At 39.5% G+C, this 26,037-nt stretch overlaps 1 protein-coding gene across 1 annotated transcript in view; it reads left to right on the top strand.

Moving 5' to 3' along the window:
- USP32 (ubiquitin specific peptidase 32) overlaps positions 1–24,344 on the top strand; it is a 217,263-nt gene extending 192,919 nt beyond the window's left edge. Inside the window, exons 26-34 of the mRNA XM_044921385.1 lie at positions 714–925; positions 7,504–7,688; positions 11,209–11,295; positions 12,453–12,573; positions 17,241–17,432; positions 19,151–19,439; positions 20,573–20,997; positions 21,467–21,559; positions 22,050–24,344. Coding sequence (XP_044777320.1) covers positions 714–925; positions 7,504–7,688; positions 11,209–11,295; positions 12,453–12,573; positions 17,241–17,432; positions 19,151–19,439; positions 20,573–20,997; positions 21,467–21,559; positions 22,050–22,223 — 1,778 coding nt within the window. The 3' untranslated portion in view covers positions 22,224–24,344. The remainder of the gene's footprint in view (positions 1–713; positions 926–7,503; positions 7,689–11,208; positions 11,296–12,452; positions 12,574–17,240; positions 17,433–19,150; positions 19,440–20,572; positions 20,998–21,466; positions 21,560–22,049) is intronic.
- The last annotated feature ends 1,693 nt before the right edge of the window (positions 24,345–26,037 follow it).

Raw genomic sequence — 26,037 nt, 5'->3', positions numbered from 1 at the left:
ACTAAATCTGCCCCTGGAATTCAGATCTCTTAATTCTTTTTATCTGACACTAACATGGCAACAGATGGCATAAGAGATATATACTATCAGAAAACAAAATAATAAACACAACTAAGAAATACTCTCTTTAGGGTTGGGGTGGGGAATAAAAACAAAGGAAGAATTACTGTTTGAAAAAATTGCGTTTTTAATTTAAATTTAAAAAGTATCTTTCATCATCATTTGTAACAAATATATTAACTTTGGTTGGGGGGTTGTTGCTAATGGGGAAGGCTTTGCAGTTGTGGAGACCTAGGGTATGTGGGAAATCTGTGTAAAGTTAAAAAAAAAAAGGCAACATCTAGCTAGAGACTACTGTATTCAACTAAACATTTTTAAGAGAATGGAGAAATGAATTTGTAGAGAGGAAAAAGAAAACTGCGTGCAACAATATGGTGCTGATAAAGGTTCTTAAAAAATTTTACTTATACTTTTCAGGAAACTTTCCAGCAATTACTCTGCTTTGTCATTTAGTCTTAAGTGTGAGTTAGAAGTAAAATCTGAAATTAAAATCTTCTAATCAATCTAGAATTATTATTTGAACTATGATTTCTCCATGTCCTTTGCTGAAAGAGACTGTACTACAGTGGTCTGAGTCCCCACATTATTTGAGAAAAGAGCAAAGATGAAGGCACCACAAGCTTATGATGCTATACTTATCTTTGAATTTGTAGATTTCTCCTCTTCCCCATCTACAAATGGAATGTTCACTCTATCCACCAATGGGGACTTGCCCCGACCAATATTCATACCCAATGGAATGCCAAACACTGTTGTGCCATGTGGAACTGAGAAAAACTTCACAAATGGAATGGTGAATGGTCATATGCCATCTCTTCCTGACAATTCCTTTACAGGCTACATCATTGCAGTCCACCGAAAAATGGTTAGTTTAATGTTAAGCAAGTTACTTCCGGTCTTGCCAGTGTCATTTGTGAAACATAGCCACTTTCTGTCTTTGAAGCATCTTCATTTTGTTCACTTTCAATATATTATGTATGATAGTGTAAGTGATCAGAGCCGGGATTTGGTATCACACATGCTGGCCTATGTATGAAATGACATTCCTCACTCATATTAAACAGCAACAGGATAGCTGGTACATCTGAATACTACTTTCTTTTATTTTTTATTTTTTTAAAGATTTTATTTATTTATTTGACAGAGAGAGCTAGAGAGCACAAGCAGGGGGAACAGTAGAGGGAGAGGGAGAAGCAGGCTCCTCACCAAGCAGGGAGCCTGATGCGGGGCTCGATCCCAGGACCCTGGGATCATGACCTGAGCTGAAGGCAGACGTTTAACCATCTGAGCCACCCAGGCACCCAGAATACTACTTTCTTTTAAAAGTTTGTGTCTCCTATGTTCATGTAGACATGTACATCTTCTCTGCCATTAAGTGTGGATACCTTTGGAGATTGGTTTGGTTGGTTGGAGAGAAACAAGAATGTTCTTGGGTAAAACAAGTTGTCTCATAGGACTGCTATAAAAAAGTAGCACAAATTTGGTGGATTAAAACAATAGAAATTTATTCTTTCATACATATTTCTAAAGGCTGGAAGTCTAAAATCAAGACATCTGAAATCAACAGGGCCGTGCTCCCTCCAAAGGCTTTAGAGGAGAATCCTTCCTTGCCTCTTCCAGCTTCCATAGGCATTTCTTAGCTGGTAACTCCAGTCTCTGTCTCCTTCTTTGCATGGTCTTCTTCTCCCTTTGCTTTTTACTAATAATTTACTGATAAGAGCACTTGTCATTAGATGTAGGGGCCATCCAGATAATCCAGGATATCTCAACCTCAGGATCCTCTACTTAATTACATCTGCAAAAACGATTTTGCCAAATAAAGTCACATTCACAAGTTCTGGGGGTTAGGATGTGGACATATCTTTCGGGGAGCCACCATTCAATCCACTACAGATATCGATCGTCATAGTAGGAAAAAAATTAAGTACCTAGAAATAAACTACAACAGATATATAAGGCATCTATATGGAAAACAATAAAATACAAAAATTAAAGAAGACTCAAATATTTGAAGGATTAGACCATGTTCATGGATTAGAAGACCCAATATTTCAAAGATATCAGTTCTCCACAAACTGATCTACAGATTCAATGCACAATCCCGATGAAAATACTTGCTCTGTGGGTGGATGATTGTGTATGTATAACTTGATAAGCTGATTCTAAAATGGAAGTACAGGGGTGCCTGGTTGGCTCAGTCGGTAGAGCATGCAACTCTTGCTCTTGGGGTCTTGAGTTTAAGCCCCATGTTGGGTGTAGAGCTTACTTAAAAAGTAAAAAAAAAAAGTGGAAGTACAAAGCACCAAAATAACCAAGATACTGTTGAAGAAGAACAAAACACGAGGAATTGAGCTACCAGATATTACAATTTTATAACACTACAGTACTTAAGACATTGTGATGTTGGTGTGAAAAAAGACAAGTAGACCAGTGGATTAGAATAGAGGGCCCAGAAACAGGTTCATAAATGCATGAACACTTGATTTATGACAAAGATGGCATTGCAGATCAGTGAGAGAAAGACCATTTTCTCAGTAAATGGTGCTGAGATAATTGGATAGCCATATGAAACTTGGCATCTCCCTCTCTCATCACACAGTGTTCAATTCCAGGTGGACTGTAGAATAAATGTGAAAGCAAAACAATAAAACAACCCCCAGAAGATGATAAAGGTGAATAACATTCATGACCTTGACGTAGGGAAAGACTGCTTAAATCGGACACAAAAAGCACTAACCATAAAGGAAAAGATTAATAAATTGGATATCATTAAAATTAAGAACTTTAGTTCCATCAAAAGACACCATTAAGGGGCACCTGGGTGGCTCAGTCGGTTAAGCGGCTGCCTTCGGCTCAGGTCATGATTCCAGGGTCCTGGGATCGAGCCCCATGTTGGGCTCCCTGCTCAGCAGGGAGTCTGCTTCTCCCTCTGCCTCTGCCTCTCTCCCTGCTTGTGCTCACTCTCTGTAAAATAAAGAAATAAAAAAATCTTAAAAAAAAAAAAAAAGACACCATTAAGAGAGTAGAAAGGCAAGCCTTGGAATAGAAGATGTTTGCAACATCTATAACCGCCAAAGGGTTCAATCCAGAAAATACAGAGGATTCATGTAAATCATTAAGAAAAAAACGTTTAAAAATGGTTGATACTTAAACAGGCACTTCACAGAAAAGATATCCAAATAGCCAGTAACCATATGAAAAAGTGATCAGCCACACTACTAACCAGGGAAATGCAAATTAAAGTCACATTGCCATATCACTGCACACTCACCAGAAGAGCTAAGATTAAACAGATTGACAGTGTTGATAAGGGTATTTGAGCAACAGGGATTCTCATACACTGTTAATAAGAGTATAAATTAATGAAGCTCGTTTAGAAAATAGTTATCTAGTTAAAGATAATTATCCTTTTTAAGCACCTAAAAAGAGACATATGTGTACCAGGAGTGTAGAAGAATATTCGTTCAGATAACAGCATTATCCAAAACCCAAAGCTGAAAACCAAAAAATGAAAACATTAAATGCCCATTAGTTGGGGCACCTAGGTGTCTCAGTTGGATAAGCGTTGGACTCTTGATTTCAGGTCAGGTCATGATCTCAGGGTCATGAGATTGAGCCCCACATCAGGCTCCGTGCTCAGCGGAGAGTCTGCTTGAGATTCCTTCCCTCTTCTTCTGCCCCTCACCCCACTCGCCCTTGCTCACTCTTGCTCTCTCTCTAAAATAAATAAATCTTTAAAAAAATAAATGTCCATTAATAGTAGAAGGGACAACAAGTTGAGACATATTCATAGAATATTATACAGCAATGAAAATGAATGGACTTAGAGTTATATTCAACATAAATGAATCTCATAAACATAATATTGTGGGAAAGAAGCCAGACACAAAAGAAATATAAGTTTTATTATTTTTTTTAAATAAAAACTTTAGAAACAGGGAAAATGAAATTGTTTTTTATGCACAGTCTACAAAATTATACAAAGCAAGGAAGTAACTACCATAAAATTCAGAAAAACTGTTAACTTTCTTTTTAATTTTTATTTACTTATTTGTTTATTTAGAGAAAGTGCATGAGCAGGGCAGGGGGGGATAGAGGGAGAAGGAGAAAGAATCCCAAGCAGGCTCCACACCCAGCACGGAGCCCAACATGGGGCTCGATCTCTCGACCCTGAGACCATTACCTGAGCCAAAATCAAGAGTCAGACACTTAACCAACTGAGCCACGGAGGTGCCCCAAAACTGTAAACTTTAGAAGGAGGGAAGAATTTGTGATTGGGAGGAAGCATAGGGAGGCTTTTGGAGTGCTGGCTGTATTCTGTCTTGACCTGAGTGGTAATAATACAGCCCTTTGTTTTCTGATAATTCTTTAAAATGTACTTTTCTCCCCCTTTGAGTTAATAACTCTTGACTTAAAGTGAGTTTCTGACCATATGGATAACATTCTGTGGACCATGTTCTAGACAGGATTGTATGAGTAGACAGAGAATTAAGGGATCCATTTGTGACTTGGAATTGTCTTTAAGCACGGCTCCAACTGGTCCCATCAGCTAAAATAATTGATCCATGCATTTCCCTGTCTTTTTTTACCAAGTGTTATCACATCATAAATTAAGAACTCTGATGTACTTTTTTTTATTCTTGGAAAACAGCTCTCTTCAGTTATCATGTATATGTTATATATTTGCATGGTAAGTGCTAAAGCATTATGTACAGGTTTTCATAATTATTGGACCATAAAGCCACATTGTCAGCTCTTAATTTTCACCTTTTAACTAGTTCCCTGTTTCCAGTTTCCTTCATGATCTAGGCAGCTGCTTTGGGAATGCCTAAATTTGATTTTACCATCTGTCTGTCTCAAGTCAGGTTCCTTTTCCCATCATTTCTGTGAAAGGCAACATTATTCTTCCATGCTAAAGCTAAAGGCTGGGAATGTTCTTAGATTTTTCCCCATTTTCTTCTAAAACCCTATATTCAATATATCACTATGCCCTTTAATTTCTTCTTTCAGAGTACTTGAAGTACTTGAATTTACCATTTCTTCATTTTCCCTGCCACCTTCTTGGTATCATGGTTGAGTTACTTTGAAAGTAGTTTTTTTTTCTTCCTATTTCCTTCTACAAGGTAGAAAAAGAATAGGACTAAGGCAAGGCAACGTAAGCAGTATTCAGAAAATAAAGAGAGAAATAGAAAAACGGTATTGACATGACAACTAAAGGGCACGTCAATTTAAAAGAAAAAAGAAGTGGTTTACATGGGCTAGAGAAGTCAGAGTGAAAACCACAGTTTCACAGTGTAACCTAGTAAAGAAATTGAGCAAGTTCTTTGCACAGTCAGGTCAAGTGAGTTTTTTCAGCTGAGAGGAAAAGTTGTTAGGAGAGAGCAAAGGGAGAATTTCTGGTTTAGGAAGTGGGAGTATGATCCCTATGGAACTGAGCAGACTGTCCCCACGGTACTGGGAGAAGTTACCTTCAAGAGGATGAAAATTTTGTGTGGGTTTAGAAAATAGATACACTGAGGAGAGTAGAGGAAAGAGATCATTGCTTAGATGATCTCACTTAGTCTCATTTATTTAGTAAAATAAGTCATCTGCTTAGAGTTGGAGTGGAAGAATAGTAGAAGCTTAAGTAGAGAAAAACTAATCTACGTTTTTAGATTTTTTTTTTTACGTAGATTTTTTAAAAACAGTTCTGAATTTAAAATAGTTGTTCTGAATTCTATACACATTTCTGTAAGTTTTTTTTTAAGATTTTATTTATTTGAGAGAGAGCTCACAAGCAGGGGGTAGGGACAGAGTGAGATGGAGAAGCAGGATCCCTGCTGAGCAGGGAGCCTTATGTGGGGTTCTATCCCAGGACCCTGGGATCATGACCTGAGCCAAAGGCAGATGCTCAACTGACTGAGCCATCCAGGCGCCCCAATTTCTCTGAGTCTTGTAAGAACATCAACACATGAAATGGGGTCTTAGAATCATGTATTTAACTAAGCTTAAATAAGTAACGGCAAGGGGTGCCTGGCTGGCTCAGTTAGTGGAGCGTGTGACTCTTGATCTCGGGGTTGTAAGTTTGAGCCCCACGTTGGATGTAGAGATTACTTAAAAATAAAATCTTTTAGGGGCACCTGGGTTGCTCAGTTGATTAAGTGGCTGCCTTTGGCTCAGGTCATGATCCCAGAGTCCTGAGATTGAGTCCTGCATCGGGCTCCCTGCTCAGCGGGGAGCTTTCTTCTCCCTCTCCTTCTGCCTGCCGCTCTGCATGTTTGTGCGCTCTCTCTCTCTCTGTCAAATAAATAAAATCTTTTAAAAAATAAAATAAAATCTTTTTAAAAATTTTAATTAAAAAATGAATAATGGCAAGATAAAATGCTTGAGAATCTGAAGTAAGTCTTTTCACCTAGAAACTAGATAACCCTTAGTGAGTTTTTAAGTTGTTGATTTAGCTTCTCTAACTACTACACAGAGACCAAACTTAAAGAATTAAATGTCCCAAGCGCTTGGCAGCTTTTTTGAGTAATCCTGAACTCCAACCAACCTTTCTATTACATTAAACTTTTGTTTTATTTATTTTTTTTTTTAAGATTTTATTTATTTGACACAGAGAGCACAAGCGGGGGGAGTGGCACGCAGAGGCAGAGGGAGAAGCAGGCTCCCCGCAGAGCAGGGAGCCCGATGCGGGACTCGACCCCAGGACCCCGGGATCATGACCTGAGCCGAAGGCAGTCGCTTAACCAACTGAGCCACCCAGGCGCCCCTAAACTTTTGTTTTATTAAGCAGCCATTTCCAAGCTACTTCTGTGCAGCATCTCTATATTAAGGAATATCATAAAAATCTCCTTAACATACTAAAATCAAATATTTTTAAAGTGTACCTTACTTTTATTGTATCATGTAATTAAAAAACAAAAAAGACTAACGTCACTCAGCTCCTTTTAGGAAGATGCATAAGTGTTTACAGCATTAAATGACTGGGTTTTGTACCTTTCCAAAAGTTCGAGAATTATGCTCTAACAGCAGCTATCAGCGCCTTATTAGAAAATCGCATTTTGAGGGAGTTTTGGTTTACTGGCATACTTTCCAGAGAAAGGATTTTCATTGCTTTTAAAAGCCTTGAGCTATGTATGAAACTATTACTAGTTTTTACATATGATTCAGTGTGTGTGAGAAATATTTATCAGAGAAAACTCGTTTGAAAATATTAAATGCTGAAAACCTGTGTTTGATAGACAGCAGCTCTGAAGCTGGCAATACCTCAACCTTTCAGTGACTCCACTTTAAATAATCATTCTCTTCATATGAGTGGAAGATGGTTCTATCAATAAATGGAGGTGTGGTAGTGACTAATTTGAAAATGTTAACCATGTCTGTTTTTGGCCGTCTTAGAAGAATGAAAGGGAGGAATCAAAGGCCTGTCTTCTCAGTCCTCTCGTCTCTTGTTTGTACATACAGATGAGGACAGAACTGTATTTCCTTTCATCTCAGAAGAATCGCCCCAGCCTCTTTGGAATGCCACTGATTGTTCCATGTACTGTGCATACCCGGAAGAAGGACTTGTATGATGCGGTTTGGATTCAGGTGTCTCGATTAGCCAGCCCACTCCCACCTCAGGAAGCCAGTAACCATGCTCAGGATTGGTGAGTTTAGGGGATCAGCCTAGACCTGTGGTTTCCAAACTCAAGAAGAAGAAGAATTTCTATGAATTTTGTGTGATACATAGGATACATTCCATGTTAGGTTAATCACTTGTTTAAGAACCATCCAGGGGCGCCTGGGTGGCTCAGTCGCTAAGCGTCTGCCTTCGGCTAGGGTCATGATCCCAGAGTCCTGGGATCGAACCCCACATCAGGCTCCCTGCTCTACAGGAGGCCTGCTTCTCCCTCTCCCACTCCCCCTGCTAGTGTTCCCTCTCTCGCTGTGTCTCTCTCTGTCAAATAAATAAAGTCTTTAGGAAAAAAAAAAAAAAAAAGAACCATCCAGAGAGGATATAATTCAACCATTTGGTTTCATCTTTTGAGTAGGAGAGACTGACTATACAGCTTCCTTTTATCACCTAGACATTCTAGTGTCTAATAAGCCTTTCATTCTCTAATCTCTTACCTAAAATCCCTCCTGCTAATGCTTTAAATCCTTCAGGTAATATCCTTGACTTGTTATTGCAAAACTAGAGAGTATGAATTCACCAGGAAATTTGTATCCTCTCAACCCTCTGAAATTCAGGATGGGAACAATAGTGTGCATTTCTATACATGAACTCTAAAAAATTCCCATGCCATAACAAATGATTCAGTTGGATTATTTCCATACCATGTCAGTTTAACACAGAATAATTTCATAAGTCTAGGTAAAGAAAATAAATGTCTTCTGTTTTCTTTCCATTCCTCCTACCAGTGTTCTGTTGGATTAGTAAATGTGTTTATTTCTAATAATTGTTAGGATCATGATGCCTTATTTTATCTGAACTGAATTGCAGTTTATTATCTTGTTGTCGTGGTGGAAGTGAGAGTTCAGCTTCTGTGTTAACTGAATAGAAGTTCTCTTTGCTGGTAGGTTATGTTATGGGGTTTTTTGATGCCAACGATAAGGCTTGAGGATAAATCTTAAAGGAAAACTGCAAGTAATAGATAAGCAATTTAGTTGAGGAATGTTGTGTTTAGTAAAAATGACAGTAAGGCAGGATTAAATTTGAAGGAAAGTCGGACTGAATTGAAGGACTTCCAAATGAGGACTTTTCCCAGGGCTTGCTAATGAATTGGATATGGAGTATGAGGGAAAGAGGAATCCAAGCTTGGTTTTCAGCCTGAGCAATTGTTTATGAATGGTGTTAACATTTAATGAAATGAGAAAAACTGAGGAAGGAGTAGGTTTGGGCAAGAGATGACAGGAATCAAGTTAAATTCAAGATGTAGGTTATATTTTCAAGTGGGAAATAGACTGAAGCGTCCTTTGCTGGAGATAGAAACATAGGTGTCATCAGCAAATAAGTGGTATTTAAAGCTCTGAGACTAGATGATATCATTTAGAGAGTAAGAGTTAGATAGAGAAGATACCCACAATCTAATTCCTGATCCATTCCAACGTTTAGAGGTTGAAAAATGACAACAAGAGAGATTGAGAAGGAGCAGCCAGTGGGAACTGACCACTGGACTTGATAAAATGACAGTCTTTGTGACCTTTGCAAAAGCTGTTTTAGTGGAGTGGTGTAGATGAAGGCATGGAGGTTAGAGAAAGTGCTTCTACAGGCAATAAAAATAATAATAAAAGTTGATCTTTTAGGAATAACACACTGAAATATTTATGAATGAAAATGGTAAAATGCCTCCAATTTCCTTCAAAATAATTAGTGGGTCACAATAGCCAAGAGGCTAATAACCCAAATGTTCATCAACAGACAAATGGATAAACAATATATGGTATATCCATACAATGGAGGATTCATTAACCATAAAAAGGAGTGAAGTTCCAATACCCACTCTAACATAGATGAACCTCAAAAACATTATACTAAGTGAAATAAGCCAGACACAAAAGGACAAATACTGTGTGCTTTCACTTTTATAAGATATCTCAAGTAGGCAATTCATAGACAGAAAGTAGATTAGGGGTTACCAGGGTTTGGGAGGAGAGGTGTAGGGGAATTATTATTGCTTGATCGGTACAGAGTTTCTGTTCGGGAAGATGAAAAATTTCTGGAGATGGGTGGTGGTGATGGTTGCACAGCATTGTGAATGTACTTAATGCCACTGAATTGTATACTTAAAAATGGTTAAATGGTAAATTTTATGTATATTTTACCATAGTTTTTTTTTTTTAATGGAATAAAAGAACCCAGGGGAGCTAGGTATAAGGGTATAGATGAAATAGACGTGGCCAAGGATTGATGATTGTTATAGCTGGGTGACAAATACATGGGGGTTCATTGTACAGTTCTCTATTTTTGTGAGTGTTAATGTCAATAAATTTGAGTGTTTACATTAGATGGACAAATTCCTGGAATTGAGGATCTATATAAAAGATTATTTTGAGGGACAGTGGACAAGGAGGAAAGTGAGGATTTGAGGGCAGTGACTAGAAATTTCTCTTTTTGGTCTTGGGGGCCTGGGTAGCTCAGTTGGTTAAGTGTCTGCCTTTGGCTCAGGTCATGATTCCAGGGTCCTGGGATGGAGCCGCCGCATCAGGCTGTCTGCTCAGCAGGGAGTCTGCTTCTCCCTCTTCCTCTGCCCCTGCTCTCTCTTGCTCTTGCTTTCATGCATGCTCTCTCTCTCTAATAAATAAAATCTATTTTTTAAGAAGTAAATAAATTTCTCTTTGGTCAAATAATTGTTAAAGTAGTGATACTTGAATAAGTGATTTAAAAGGATAGGAGATGGTTGTTGCAAAGTAGGATATTTGGAACTGAGATTTTTGGAGGTGGTAAAGTCCTTATCATGGTTTCATTACCTTCAGCAACCATGTAATAGCCACTGCCACTTGCTGGGATCGAGCCCCACATCGGGCTGCCTGCTCTGTGGGAAGCCTGCTTCTCCCTCTCCTACTCCCCCTGCTTGTGTTCCCTCTCTCGCTGTCTCTCTCTCTATGTCAGATGGATAAATAAATCTTTAAAAAAAATTAAAACGTTATGTACCTTATAGCTTTGAGTAGTTAAAGCAGGGAAAAGGGGTAACTGTCATGTACCACATCAGGATTCTGATTAAAGAAAACTTCTAAATATATAGTTAGTCGACTCTTCTGAAAAACCGTTGACCTTTCAGCCTTTTGTGCTGTGTCAATGTTCTTGTCATAGAAAGGTCTAATTACTTGTTTAATGTGAATTAAATCTTATGATAGAATTAGGACTGAAGGATAATTGGTATTTGATTTCATGATTTGCTTATCTTATAAAATTTGCGTGGACCACATGGACTCTCTTAGAGACATCTGGCAGTCTAGTCTGTCTACCCTTCTGTATGCAAGGATACAACATGGGAGCCCTGAGTGTGTTTGGTACAGGGCTGCCTGCTGCTTATGGGTTAAGATAACCAGCATCGAACCATCACCATGGGCATACTGCTATGACAGATGTCCCTGCCTTGGGTTACTTCAAGAGAAAATGAAAAGGAGTTGAGACCTCAAATCAGAAATGTTTTTTTATACTCTTTGGTTTATGTTCTGTTTCAGTGATGACAGTATGGGCTATCAATATCCCTTCACTCTACGAGTTGTGCAGAAAGATGGAAACTCCTGTGCTTGGTGCCCATGGTATAGGTAAAGTGATCTTCTGCAAAAGAAAAATTTTAGGAGAATTGCAACTTCAGATATTATACCTTTTTCATAAGGTTTCCAGTTTTTAGAAGTAATATTGAATATGGGGCGCCTGGGTGGTTCAGTCGTTAAGTGTCTGCTTTCAGCTCAGGTCATGATCCCAGGGTCCTGGGATCGAGCCCCGCATCGGGCTCCCTGCTCGGCGGGAAGCCTGCTTCTCCCTCTCCCACTCCCCCTGCTTGTGTTCCCTCTCTCGCTGTGTTTCTCTCCGTCAAATAATTAAATAAAATCTTAAAAAAAAAAAAAAGTAATATTGAATAATGAGAAGCTTAGAATAAACTTAGGAATTATTGATTCATCTTTTCCTTATTATGAGATCTATAGCTTAGTTTTGCTCTTGAGCCTTAGGTGGTTCTATAAACTGTATGATACTCATCAAATTCATAGTTTATGATCAACATTTATTATTTTATACTTTCTGCTCCTTAAATATAAATCAAGTTAGCAGTTCTGAGTCCAGTAAAACATAGTTTTACTTACTAGACTTTCCTGGAAGTCTATTTTTTATTTTTAGAAGAATTACGGAGATTGATTGGTCATTACTGTTGCACCTTGGAAAATACCTGAGTACTGAAGTCAGCCTTCAGAGAACTGTAATAGACGTAGCAAACAGAATCTAAATAGGCACTGAAACCATGGCCTTGTCATGGTCCCTCCCCTCCCATAAAATTTTATGTGCATTTATTTAATGTATCACTTTACAAACAAGGAAATAGGCATTGTTATATCAGATGAGTTATCCTACCTCAGAGCATTAAATAACTAAATTTAGAATTTTCTTACCCGTGTATTATCTCAAATGTCCAATTTCCATGTCATTTACTTGCCATAAAGTCCACATACTCATGTGGATTAAAAATGGCTGTCAAGTGCTTTGAAAAAACAGAGACTTGAGAAGTGATAGGCATGCTTCCCTGAAATAATAATAATTACTAATATATATTCATGCATTGATGAGTCTTATGTTAGAGGCCCATGACAGACTGTGAACCCAAGAAAGAAAGTGGAGAAGTAGAAAGGGAGAATATATCTGATAAAGAAAATTTGGATTCTTTCATAATTATTCCATCCTTCAGTAGATCATTCCCCCCCCCCTTTAGATTTTGCAGAGGCTGTAAAATTGATTGTGGGGAAGACCGAGCTTTCATCGGAAATGCCTATATTGCTGTGGATTGGGACCCCACAGCTCTTCACCTCCGCTATCAAACATCACAGGAACGGGTAAGTACTCAAGGCCACCATAAGATGGTGATTTTTATTTGTAAACATTTTCTCAGTTTAATCGTATTGTGCCATTTCTGTTTTAGATGATCTAAGTCATCAATCAGAAAAATATTCATTGGTATTCTCTATGGCACTTAATATGTTGGCATGATTACATGGATGTTTCAGTTTTCCCACTTCTAGAGTTAATTGTATTGGGGCATTATATTTCAAAAATACTAATAATAAGTAAATCTTGAAACTCTGGGTATATTTAAGATGTTATATTGTTTGGCCATACATACCAAGCAATAAATATCTCTCTGCCTGTTTATTAATTATTATTGGAGCTGCAGCATTTGGTAACCACTGTTACTTAACTCAAAGGCATCCCAGGGCTATAGGTTCTTAATGGGCATAGTGATCAGAAAAACTAGAGAAAAAGGGGCCCCTGGTGGCTCAGTCGTTAAGCGTCTGCCTTCGGCTCAGGTCATGATCCCAGGGTCCTGGGATCAAGCCCCTCATTGGGCTCCCTGCTCCACGGGAAGCCTGATTCTCCCTCTCCCATTCCCCCTGCTTGTATTCCCTCTCTCGCTGTGTCTCTCTCTGTCAAATAAATAAATAAAATCTTAAAAAAAAAAAAAAAAAAGGAAAAGAAAAATTAGAGAAAAGATTCAGTGTTTCAAGACTGGGCACCTAAGAGTACATCTCAATGGCTATTCTTACACTTAGCATTCCTCTACTGCCAGAGCAGTTTTAAATTTTGAAAATGTTACTTCAAAAAGAATACTAACTCCATACCTAAAAATGTTTGCCAAATATCATTTGAAGGATAGTTTGGCTAGGTAGCTTATGGATAGAGATATGACGAATCTGATGGAGAAGTAAAAGCAACAGAATCAAAGGATTTTTTTTTTTTTTTTTTAGTCACCTGAAGAATTGTAGTGGCTTTTGCATTTATGTGGCTCTTGATGGAAATTTCCAGTGTACAATCTGAAAAACTCTAAGAGGACTTCCTACTTATAGAAAGAAGGGCCTACATGACCTGTTCAATCTCACCCCATTTTCACTTTCACTGATGCTCTTAGGATACCATGGAAACCAACTTGCTGTTGAGATATCCTGCTTTGCTAGGGACTGGGGCCACATGACTAATTTCTTTCTACATAATTTCTCTTCCTACCTGTGGTTTCTGCATGTGCTTGGGGACGTAGACAAGGGAGATTCCTTGGTTCAAAATTGACATTTCTACCCATATATTTTATGTTTTTTATCCCAGTGATTCTAGGAATTTATTCTAGGGAAATACTCTCTAACTTGCTGACAAATTTTCATCATAGTATTTTTAGAATAGTAGAAAAATTTGAAACAACTTGTATTTGTCCCACATTAGAGGAATGGTTAAAGCATAGTATAATAGCTGGGTAAAATATTATGCAGTCATTGAAAATAATGATTACCAGGGGTTTTGGGGGGGTTTCTGGGTTTTTTTTTAAAGATTTATTTATTTGACAGAGTGAGTATGGAGGAGAGGGAGAGAGAGAGTCTCAAGCAGACTCCACGCAAAGCTCAGAGCCAAGCTCAGAGCCCTGCGTGGGGTTTGATCTCATGACCCTGAGATCACGACCTGAGCTGAAACCAAGAATTGGATGCTTAACAGACTGCATCACCCAGGCGCCCCATTACCAGGTTTTTTTTTCACTGGCATATATGGGAAGATACTTAACGATGTCATGGGTTGTTTTTAAAGCAAGGTATAGAATTGCACATACTGAAAAATCTTTTCAATATAAAAGAATACTATTTAGGAAAAGGAAAAGAACATAGAACGGGGGGCAGGCACCTGGATGGTTCAGTTGGTTAAGTGTCCCACTCTTGTTTTTGGCTCAGATCATGATCTCAGGGTTTTGAGTTCAAGCCCCCATTGAGCTCCACACTGAGCATGGAGCTTACATTAAAAAAAAAGAAGAAGAATATAAAAGGTTCCCTGCCTTTTTATATTTTTCTGTGCTTTCAAAATTTCTATGTAAATGTTTTATTTGGTACACAGAAAAAGAGGCAATTGCTCTTAGTCTTTTTATTTTTCACCTATTTAGACTTCACATTCCTCAATAGATAACTGAACTAGATAGCTTTTTATATCTTCCTCTTTTTCTAATAGTCTTATCATGTGAGAAAGCCATTCTTTATGTTTTGTGTTAAGGATGAGCTTTCAAGCAGAAGAAAGAGGGTGCCAATGAGTGATTTAAACTATTTGAATAGTGATAAAGGACCTGGGAATGGATCCCTAAAAAGAGAATTTTTGTCATTTAGGGAAATTTTATAAATAAAAATTATTATCAGTCCACAAATAGGTTTTTTTTAACCAACCTTCCTCCCTGTCTCCAGTAGCCTTTGTGTTCCATGAGAAATACAGTGAATAAAGATCAATATTCTTTACTAGCTTACTGCAATTTGTGGTTGTCCATAAAGCATCCCTGATAGAGATAATGTTTAACTGGCTATGAGAAAAGAATATTACTGTTTTTCTACTCTGATTCCAGCAACCATGATGCAACATATTTTCTTTTGAAGCATGTTAGTTTTTCCCTTGGATGACCAGCTCTAAAGATGATGAAAGTTAGTATCAGAAAAGAAGTCGGTGACCTAAGGTCAAGCCAGATTTCTCATTCTGAAAAAAAAAAAAGACTTTTCTCTAAGTTCCTCTTTTTATAGATCTTTAGAAATGGCTGGTGATGCAATGCTAAAACCATTAACTGCATGGTCAACCTAGCATTTGACAGCCTGTGACTCAGCTAGCCTCTTGTGTGGGGAAAAAGTCACACATGAAAACCTCTTGTAAACTGAATGTCCTGAGCCGTGCCAGTCTGTAAGCTAGGTGGTTCAGTGTTCCCATCATAAGTTCAGGAAGGAAAACAGAAGGGAAGTTGCCTCAGGCCAAGAGAACAAATTCACCTCTGGATGGGGTGAGTAATAAGTTCAGTAATGGACATGTGTGTGCCCTTTGCCAGAAAGAGAGACACTTATTGTTGGACTGGGTGTCCAGACCCCGCCCTGGGATGAGAAGACCCCTGTGTGAAGTCTCACGGTAGCATTCAAAGTCCTGATGCTGTGCCTCCCCCGCTGTGGTTCTCGGTTGCTGTTAAGTGGCAACAAGAATGGGGGGGGGGGGGCGCCTGGGTGGCTCAGTTGGTTAAGCAACTGCCTTCGCCTCAGGTCATGATCCTGGAGTCCCTGGATCGAGTCCCTCATTGGGCTCCCTGCTCGGCAGGGAGTCTGCTTCTCCCTCTGACCCTCCCACCTCTCATGTGCTCTCTCTCCCTCTCTCATTCTCTCTCTCTCAAATAAATAAATAAAATCTTTAAAAAAAAAAAGAAAGAATGGGAGAGGGAGGGCGCCTGGGTGGCTCAGGTGGTTAAGCGACTGCCTTCGGCTCAGGTCATGATCCTGGAGTCTCAGGATCAAGTCCCACATCGGGCTCCCTGCTCAGCAGGGAGTCTGCTTCTCCCTCTCCCACTCCCCCCTCTTGTGCTCTCTCTCTCTCTCAAATAAATAAATAAAAATCTTAAAAAAAAAGAATGGGAGAGGGAAAAATTCTTCCTTGTCTGTTGCATTCTAGGTACCTCCCCCTCCCCTTCTTGCTGATCCCACACTACCTCCAACACACATACTTGCACACCTACCCCCTCTGCTCTCTCTCTCTCTCATACATATGTCCTTCTTGCTCCTGCACCTAGCGTGCTGGTTAGTACAACCAGAAAGGTTTGGGCAGGTATTAGGGGCCTTCTCGACAAAGTTGGGCACTTTTTGAGCCCGCTGTTGCTTTTATTGCCATCTCTTTATTGCCGTCTCCGGTAAAAAGGCCCCATGAGGCAGGGGACAGATGATACACATGGTATTCTGATAACTCTCTCACATGGCACCAGCATGCAAATGAGTTTTATCCTGTGGGATTTCACGCTCTCATATGTTCCCTTCTCATGGCGAGCTTTTTGTACCCTTTCTGATTTTAATCCAGATCTGGCATCTGTGTTCCAGTGATATTTTTTCTCCTATAAAGCCTGCAGCCTACTAATAATGTTGCCTTTCTGGTTGAAAATGAATGGCCTAACCTCAACACCCCTCGCTTGAGGGTGAGCTCACATGTAAGCTGTTTTAGGACTTCAGAATTATAAAATAGAGGTGCAGTAGCCACTAATCACGTGTGGCTATTGAACACTTAAATGTGCCTGATTCAAGTGAAGGAGTATTGTAGATTCCAAAGACTTAGTAAAAAAGAACCTAAAATATGTCATCAATAATTCTCATATTGATCACATGTTGAAATGATACGTTTTGTATATATTGGATTAAATAAAATATATCATTATAATTCAAAACTTGTAAAACAAACAGGCAATTCCTTGTTTTTGTCATTTTGAAGAGTTCAGAGAATTTTCAAGAAAAGCTATTATGGTCATATAAATAGAAATTTGATCCAAGATGTTATTGATGTGATTTTGGAAGTAAGTGTACAAATACTGCATTTGCTCAGACTTGTTTGAGTCCTGTTTTCTTTTTCCTCATGTAGAATAAAATGAGAATGAGTCACCTAACAGATGATGCCTAGCCATGGGACCATTTTAATGCCCCCCTTCCCTCCCGCCCACCCCTTCTGCCATTCCTCTTGTTCCCTCCATCTGCAGGTTGTCGATGAGCATGAGAGTGTGGAACAGAGTCGACAAGCACAAGCTGAGCCCATCAACCTGGACAGCTGTCTCCGTGCTTTCACCAGTGAGGAGGAGCTAGGGGAAAATGAGATGTACTACTGTTCCAAGTGTAAGACCCACTGCTTGGCAACCAAGAAGCTGGATCTCTGGAGGCTTCCCCCAATCCTGGTATGTTACAGCCCTACCTCTGAGAGAGGAGGAGCCTGGCATATAGGAAGGAAGTCGTGAACAAATAGGAATTTTATTACTCTTGAGAATAAGAAGACTCTTCCTGTGGCAGTATTTAAAACACTTTGGCTGTGCAAGGTTTTTGTGTTGCACACAGATTAATTGTTCTATACATATTATTACTCCCAGTTCCTGCTCTGAAGGAGCATACAGGCTAGAAGGAGAGGGAAGTCATATAAAACATTAACTGTAGTTCAGTGCAGTGTGTGAGAAGCGCCGTAAGGTGTGCGTCCTGGTGAATTTGAACTTCAGGAGAAGGTGAACGCACTTCTAGCTCTAGAGAGAGAAGCTTAGGCTCTTCTATAGAAGAGCAGCTGAGCCTGAGTCTCCAGTCCCACTGTGCTTGGTCACATGGCCACAGCACAAGCACACGAGTGCTCTGGGGCCTATGTGTTCTTTTACATGTGATTTACTACTGCCTTCTTCCTTCATAGAGTAGAAGACGCTTCTGTTGCTTGTCAGGAGAGTTTGAAGTGCCAGATCTTCCTGTTCATTTAAGAAAGTATTTTTCCTTAAGGGTGGAAGTATCATATCAAATGTAACTGTAAGGCACTGGTGTATTTTAACCAGACCTTGTGTGTATTTTTTTCTTCATGTCTTCTTCCTACTACTCTGTGAGACGGTAGATGTAGGTTTTCTTTCCTAGGACCAGAACATCTTCCCAGTAAAGGATGCACAGGAAATTAATAACATTAATCAGCCAGCTCCAGGGATGGGAACTCTGGGAGGAAAGGAAAAGGGCAGGGGCAAGCTTGGGACAGGTGGGTGGGAAGGGGGAAAGTTTCTTTTTAACTGAGGTGTAATTAACATGAAATTAAATGCATAGATTTTAAATGTCTAGTTTGATGAGTTTTGATAATTATATATGCCTGTGAAATCACACAGAACATACGCAGTAAAGGCATTTATATAAAAGCTATGTTTTTTTATGTCTTTAAAGAATGAATTTTATATTGAGAGCTCGGTGGGCTTCTGTAGATCCATATACGAGTATGCCCCTTAGGAAGGGTTTCTCTTTATATACACAGCAAATTGTGAGCATTTAGGGTAGAGGTAGCCACCCAAAGATCTGTGCCCACACTAGATCGTATAATAACACTGTGTAAGATTAGAGGAATTTGTTGCTCTTGAAAAAAAAAAGAGAAGCCACAAAGGAAAAGGGAGATTCTTACGTTCTTTAGGACAGTGAAACTCTCTGGTAACAACCAAAGGATATGGTAAGAAATGAGAGGCCTCCTATTGGAGATTGGGTAAGTTTCATCCATTTTTCTTCAAAATACTCAGTATAGTCTTCTGTCTTCATGACAGAAATATATTTGTGAGTGGATCTTCTATGATGTTGGAAAAAGGTCAATGTGGGTCACAGGTCCAGGAAGCAGAGGAAGACACGCAAATATGGGCTCCTAGGATGTTGCAGAAATTTGGGAAGAATTTAGGATATGCACAGGTTATGAAATTAGGGAGATTACCATGTTAGCTATACATCTAAAGGCCAGTGACCCCACTGATAATTCTGTTACATAATAAGATATATTCTTTTTGAAAAAAAATATTATATATTCTTGAACATTCACATGTATTAGACTTGGGGTTTTTAAATGTAATTTTGTATCTTCTGAACCTTTTAACGTAATTGTTTTCTACCTTTCCTTCTTCAGATTATTCACCTTAAACGATTTCAATTTGTAAATGGTCGATGGATAAAGTCACAGAAAATTGTTAAATTTCCTCGTGAAAGTTTTGACCCTAGTGCTTTTTTGGTACCAAGAGACCCGGCTTTCTGTCAGCGTAAACCACTCACACCCCAGGGGGATGACCTCTCTGAGCCCAGGGTTCCGGGAGGAGACGTGAAAAAAATGGATGCTCAGAATTCAGCTGGGGAGGAGGATGTGCTCCTAAGCAAGAGCCCATCTTCACTCAGTGCAAACATCATCAGTAGCCCTAAAGGTGAGGAAGCCTGGAGGGCCTCATGGAGCCCAGATGTCACCCTGAGAGGGGCTTTCCTGGGACCCCTGTAGGCTTCGTGTTTCCCTCTTTTTCCACTCTGGAACAACAGCTTGGTGAGATAGAAAGAACCTATCCGGAATCAGACCTATCTAGATCTGAGTCACCTGTGTCACTTTTAGCAAGAGATGCAGCTTCCCTAAATCTATTTTCTCATTCATAAAGTTCCCAGAGTCTGAGGATTTGCTACGTCAAGAGCGAAACACCATATATGCCTGATATCTGTGGTGATCATGAATGATAATTGTCATCCTTGTTCCCAAAGTATAGTCTGGGAACCCCTAGAGGGTCACTGAGAGACCCTTTCAGGGGGCCTGAGGAGTAGAACTCTTCATAAAAAATACTAAGACAGTATATTCACCTTTTCAACTTCTATTCTCACAAATGTGCCTGGAGTAAGAGCCACCATGATATGTGATGATATCTTCAGTGAAATATGTGTTTATGTATTGTATTTTTTAGTTCCTCAGTTTTAATTTCTAATATTAATATTGATAGATATAACCCACAGAAACAAAAAGTTCTAGGGTCTTCAACAATTTTTGAGAGTACATAAGGAGGTGAGGGAGGCTGTGACCAAAAAGTTTGAGATCAACTACCTTACCAGATTGTTGTGAGAGGTAGAGATAGTAGAGAGAGTTCCCAATACTGTGCCTAGCAATAGTAAGTGCTTAATAATTGGCGATCGTATCTTTTAATCTAATTTAACAAAGGAGAATATGTATTTGTAATACATCTTAGTGTAATTGTGGGGTTTTTTTTAGTCTAATTGTTTTGAACTGAATCTGACTGAAGTTATCTTTCTGCTGTTTGTTTTTATTTTATTTTCATCTTTCTGCTGTATTTAAGTCCCTACATGGTACTTTATGTTTTCAGGACATTGCTGCCTGTGGGAGCTTGGCCTGAGGAAGAACTTACTGGCTACATAATAGGAATAAAAAGTAGCTGGTCAGAACACCCCTGTATTTACCTTTATATGTACACTTGTGAAGTTGGCTTCAAAGTTAGCATTTGGCTGCTGGTTAAACTTGTGGCATTTGGGATTTATGAATCTTGTCCTTTTCTCACTTTCACAGGTTCACCTTCTTCAACAAGAAAAAGTGGAACCAGCTGTCCCTCCAGCAAAAATAGCAGCCCTAACAGTAGCCCTAGGACTTTAGGGAGGAGCAAAGGGAGGCTCCGGCTACCCCAGATCGGGAGCAAAAATAAACTGTCAAGTAGTAAGGAGAACTTGGTTGCCAGCAGAGAGAATGGGGCTGGACAAGTTTGTGAGCTGGCTGATGCCTCGAGCCGAGGGCACATGCTGGGGGGCAGCCAAACTGAGCTGATCACCCCTCAGGACCATGAAGGAGCTCTGGCCAATGGATTTCTTTATGAGCATGAGGCATGTGGCAATGGCTACAGCAATGGTCAGCTTGAAAACCACAGTGAAGAAGACAGCACCGATGACCAAAGAGAAGATGTTCATGTTAAGCCTATTTATAATCTATATGCAATTTCGGTAAGTGGTTACATGGTTTTCAGAGTGATCTGCACTTTGTGGTTCCTTCATCTTCATTCATTCATCAGTCATTTTTTCAGGGCCTCCTTATTTGCTAGGCATTGAACTTGGTGATAACAAAGTTAGCAGTAGGTCTTGGCCTACCTAGAATCCAAGGTGCTCCCAGTGTAATGCAGGGGATAATCATGTAAAATTATAATTGGAGTCACGGGTTCAAGGCATTCATAGTTATGTACACCTAAGGAATTTTAGCTTTTTAAAAAACAGTTACAACTATAAAATGGTAAGATTTGGAGCTTTTAAATTTTGACTTTTCTTTTTGTTTTATTTTTAGAAAAGGGTAGGTGGTTCCAAAACATTTTTCTTAATCACTTAAGTGATTAGTGTTTTCCTGATTGGGTCCTAGTATTGTGCCCTGGCCAGACTGCTGTTAACCACTAACATACCTCTACTTTCTTGTCTCTTGCAGTGCCATTCAGGAATTCTGGGCGGGGGCCATTATGTCACTTATGCCAAAAACCCAAACAGCAAGTGGTACTGTTATAATGACAGCAGCTGTAAGGTAAATATGCCCACTCTTTGAATAAAAGAAACAGAAATGTCAACAGATCTAGGGGACATTTGTTGAAATCATGGACTTTGTCCCAAATAGGAAATAGATATTTTTGTTAGAGTCAGTATATAGGTGCCTTCAGTATTAAAGGAACAAAAGTGATGTGCAGAGTAGAGAATGAAAACATGAACGGTGAGGAAAAAGAAGGTATTGGTTAATGAGAAAAAGTTCTTATCTTTTTAGCTATTAGGATTTGATGGTTTTTTCTTTATTTTGTTTTCATTCTTCTTATTTGTCAATGGTCAGACTATTTTCCCCAAAACAAACATTGAGAATAATAGGACTTATTTTAGGGCAGGTACCAGGCAGCCAAAATATTAAGTGGATTGGAAGCAGTCTGGGTTAGTAATTAAAGAGGGTTGGTGCTCCCTTCCCTCGCAAGGATTAAGAGCCAGCATAGGGACGGCTTTTTTATTAAAGGCTTTTCTTGCCCCTTCAGGAACTTCATCCGGATGAAATTGACACCGACTCTGCCTACATTCTTTTCTATGAGCAGCAGGGGATAGACTATGCACAATTTCTGCCAAAGATCGACGGCAAAAAGATGGCAGACACGAGCAGCATGGATGAAGACTTTGAGTCTGATTACAAAAAGTACTGTGTGTTACAGTAGAGCTGCCGCTCTGGCTGCTAGGCAGGCTGGTGGTGAGGGGGACGGCTCCCTGTAGCTGACATTTGGCAGAAGCGTCGCTGAAAGGCAAGCTAAATGTAGTTATTTTATCCTGTGACCCTGAAGCACAAAATAAAAATCCTAATTAAAATAGCAGTTAACATAACAGTAGTAATACTTTGGTTTGGAAGTGTCTCACACGAGCTCTCTGGTAGAGAACTTTCAGGCAGAGCCCACCATTAGCCTGGAAACAAAAGGGTTTGGCACCAGCCACCTGGGACCAAATAAGAACTAAATTGTGCTTGTCCAGATATAAACAAACATGTAGTGAGTGTAGAGTTTACCAATAACCATAACAAAATGCTAAGAATTTCCTGGGAGTCAAAGTCAAACAAAAAATTGTAGTGTTGTCTGGGGACGACATGATATGCTACCTCCTTTTTCCTGAAGTTTTATTCCATTATATTGACAAGATGGAGAAAGCAAGATCAGAAGGTGTGCAAAGGATTCTTCTGGCATGGACACACATTTTTCTATTTATTTTTTAAACCATTTCCCCCACTCTTTCTATGCCTCTCTTGCTTTTCGTTTCTGTTGTTGTGTTCGTGTTTGAGACACAACCAGTCATTCGTGGCAGAGGCATATAGAAGTGGTCAGTTCGGAAGGGAGACTCTCTCAAGAGCTGTGTGCCTTCTACCCAGGGCCATGGTCGGAGACCCTGTAGGGGGAAAAAAAGCATCCTGGGAAATCCAGCTAAAGTAGCCCTGCACATAGAGGCATCTTACATTGAGGATACTTCAAGTGTCCTCAGAAATGGATCCCCCACCCCTGCTGAAGCACAGTAGGATAGTTGCCAATATTTGCACCATCATTACATGCCCACGTTGCACAAGAGCTTCTGAGAGGGAAGGTGGCATCAAAGCTAGATGGTGTTTTACAACTAGGGGTTGTTTGTTCTTTGTTTCTTTGTTTTGCACTTTAAAAAAAGAGAGAATACATGCAAATGAACTTTTTTAAAACATGTTCATATTTGATGGCTGTAAGGGCTATAAATTAACTTGAATAGGGGGTATTTTTCCCCATCATATTAAATTTAAAAACAAAACACATCCCAGACACTGATAGTATGTATCTTTTATTTAATTGGTGGGTTTAGGAAGTAAACTTTTATTTTGTTTGCATGTCCATTTCTTTGGGGTTTTTTGTTTTGTTGGTTTTTTTGGTGTTTGTCTTTTTTTTTCTTTGTTTTTTTAATGATTTCACAGTAGTGGTCATCAAAAGTTATGTTTCTTTGCTCGCTTCATTTTTTTCCTCTGATAATTCAAAACTGGAACAAAAGTATAAATGTTATTTATTTGGGGCAGCATTTTTTTCCCTGTGTTGTTTTTAAATATATGTAAAGTAAATATTCCCCCCTCCTTTTTTTTTTCCATTCTTTTTTTATTCATCTGGACCCTGGAAGTGATTCTCATTGTCAGATTTCATTAACCTTCCTTCCTCATGGATAGTAGCTACCAATGTAATTAAGCATTTGTGTTCTGATACCTGAGGCAGGTTATTATCCAGTTCTTCTCAGAGCATTTGGAAAGGTTGTTTTAAATGGATACCTAAGTTAAAACCCTATTCAGAAAAAGACTGTAATTACAAGTAGGAAGGAGTGGCCTAAATGGTAAAATATGATGAAGCCAGACAAAATGCAGGCTTTATAGTTTCATGATTTCAGTATATAAAAATCTGTCCATTTCTACCTGGACAAGTCCCGTGAAAAAGTGGAAGATTTAAAATAATTTCCTTACAGATGTTTTATTTAAGCAGGTAGCACAATCTACTAATGTTGTTTGATCTGTGTTTGTTATATTGGTTGTAATTAATTTTTTAATTCATGACTAGCAGAAAATTTATTAAATTAACTATTAACTACATTCACCTTGTAAATTACTGTATAAAACTTGTTGACAATGCACTGACTTTAGAAAGATGTTAATGTACATAAATAGAGTGTAAATAAAATAGTGTTGATGTACTGAAATATGAACTGTATAAAAAAGTATTGGTAATTGTATATGGAGTGTACCTGTTTATCTGTAACTATTATCCAAACAAATTAAATACTGTGGATGCATCTATGTGCTGTTTTTCCTCTATACAAGTAAACACCAAAAAAGTCAAATTTTTTAGCCTTTCTCTCTGTGACCCTGTTTAATTCTCCTACTTGAATAATACCTACCTGATATAGAGTGGATGCTCCATCTCCGAAAGAATGGAAACTGTTGAAGGTAGAACAAGATCCCTGCAGTGACCAGGTGAATTGATTTAAACCTTGCTCACATCCCTGTTAGGAAATTGTTTGGAAGGCACTGGCATAGGGGGAGGGGGTGTGTATGAAAGCTGGTAGTGAACGGAGCCTTGATGAAGGAGGTATTAACAATCATTTTCTTGCAGATTAAGACAGAAGGTGAAGAGGAAGACTTATCATTGAATAATGCCACAAAATGATCCTGGGTTTCTAGGGGGCGCTGAGAAACCAGGGATATCCCTGGGTTGTCTCTCTGGGAGGTCGCCAAGGAAGCACTTGGCAGTGGGTGCCTCACCCTCAGTTCCTGTTTGTTTATCTTTAAAAATAGAATGCCTACCGGGTGCCTGGGTGGCTCAGTCGTTAAGTGTCTGCCTTCGGCTCAGGTCATGATCTCAGGGTCCTGGGATCGAGCCCCGCATCGGGCTCCCTGCTCCGCGGGAAGCCTGCTTCTCCCTCTCCCCCCTGCTTGTGTTCCCTCTCTCGCTGTCTCTCTCTCTCTCTCAAATAAATAAATAAAATCTTAAAAAAAAAAAAAATAGAATGCCTACCTCTTGGCCTTATCTTAAGTAAATGAAGTATACAAAAGCCTGGCAGTTCCTTGGTAAATGCTCAATGAATGTGGAATCCAACCTCCATGAGATTCAGTCATGTTTTGCCAAGAGGGTTTTTTACTCTTGCTATTCCAATGCTAAAAAATTTAATAGCTCTTTGCTCAAATTCTCAAAAATGGGAATACACATTAAAAATGTATAGAATGAAACATGTTGAATCAGCAGCAGTGGTAGCTTTTTTAAGGAAACAAAGAATCCAGAAAGTCATTGAAAATAGGGTGCCTGGGTGGCTCAGTCGTTAAGCGTCTGCCTTTGGCTCAGGTCATGATCCCAGGGTTCCGGAATGGAGCTCCGCATCAGGCTCCCTGCTCGGCGAGGATTCTGCTTCTCCCTTTTACTCTCTCTCTGTGTTCTCCCTCTCTCTCTCTCTCTCTCAAATGTCTTTTTAAAAAAAGATACAAAATAAAGCATGGCTCCTAAAGTGCCAGTCTGTGCTTCTGGCTCTTTAAAGAACAAACTTTTTTTTTTTTAAGATTTTATTTATTTATTTGACAGAGAGAGAAGCAGAGGGAGAGGGAGAAGCAGACTCCCCGCCGAGCAGGGAGCCTGATATGGGACTTGATCCCTGGACCCTGGGATCATGACCTGAGCTGAAGGCAGATGCTTAACTGACTGAGCCACCCAGACACCCTAGAGGACAACTTTGAAAAGAACCAGCCTGTGGAGATGGGTAAGCATTTTGTTTCTAGTTTCTGAATGGTCCTTTAAATTGAGAGAGGTTTGGGGCGCCTGGGTGGCTCAGTTGGTTGAGCGACTGCCTTCGGCTCAGGTCATGATCCTGGAGTCCCGGGATCGAGTCCCGGGATCGAGTCCCACATCGGGCTCCCTGCTCAGCGGGGGGTCTGCTTCCCCCTCTGCCCTCTTCCCTCTCGTGCTCTCTGTCTCTCATTCTCTCTCTCTCAAATAAATA

Source organism: Neomonachus schauinslandi, chromosome 15, assembly GCF_002201575.2.
Source record: "Neomonachus schauinslandi chromosome 15, ASM220157v2, whole genome shotgun sequence".
In the NCBI taxonomy this organism is placed as follows: Eukaryota; Metazoa; Chordata; class Mammalia; order Carnivora; family Phocidae; genus Neomonachus; species Neomonachus schauinslandi.
This window is presented reverse-complemented; position numbering and strand designations above follow the sequence as displayed.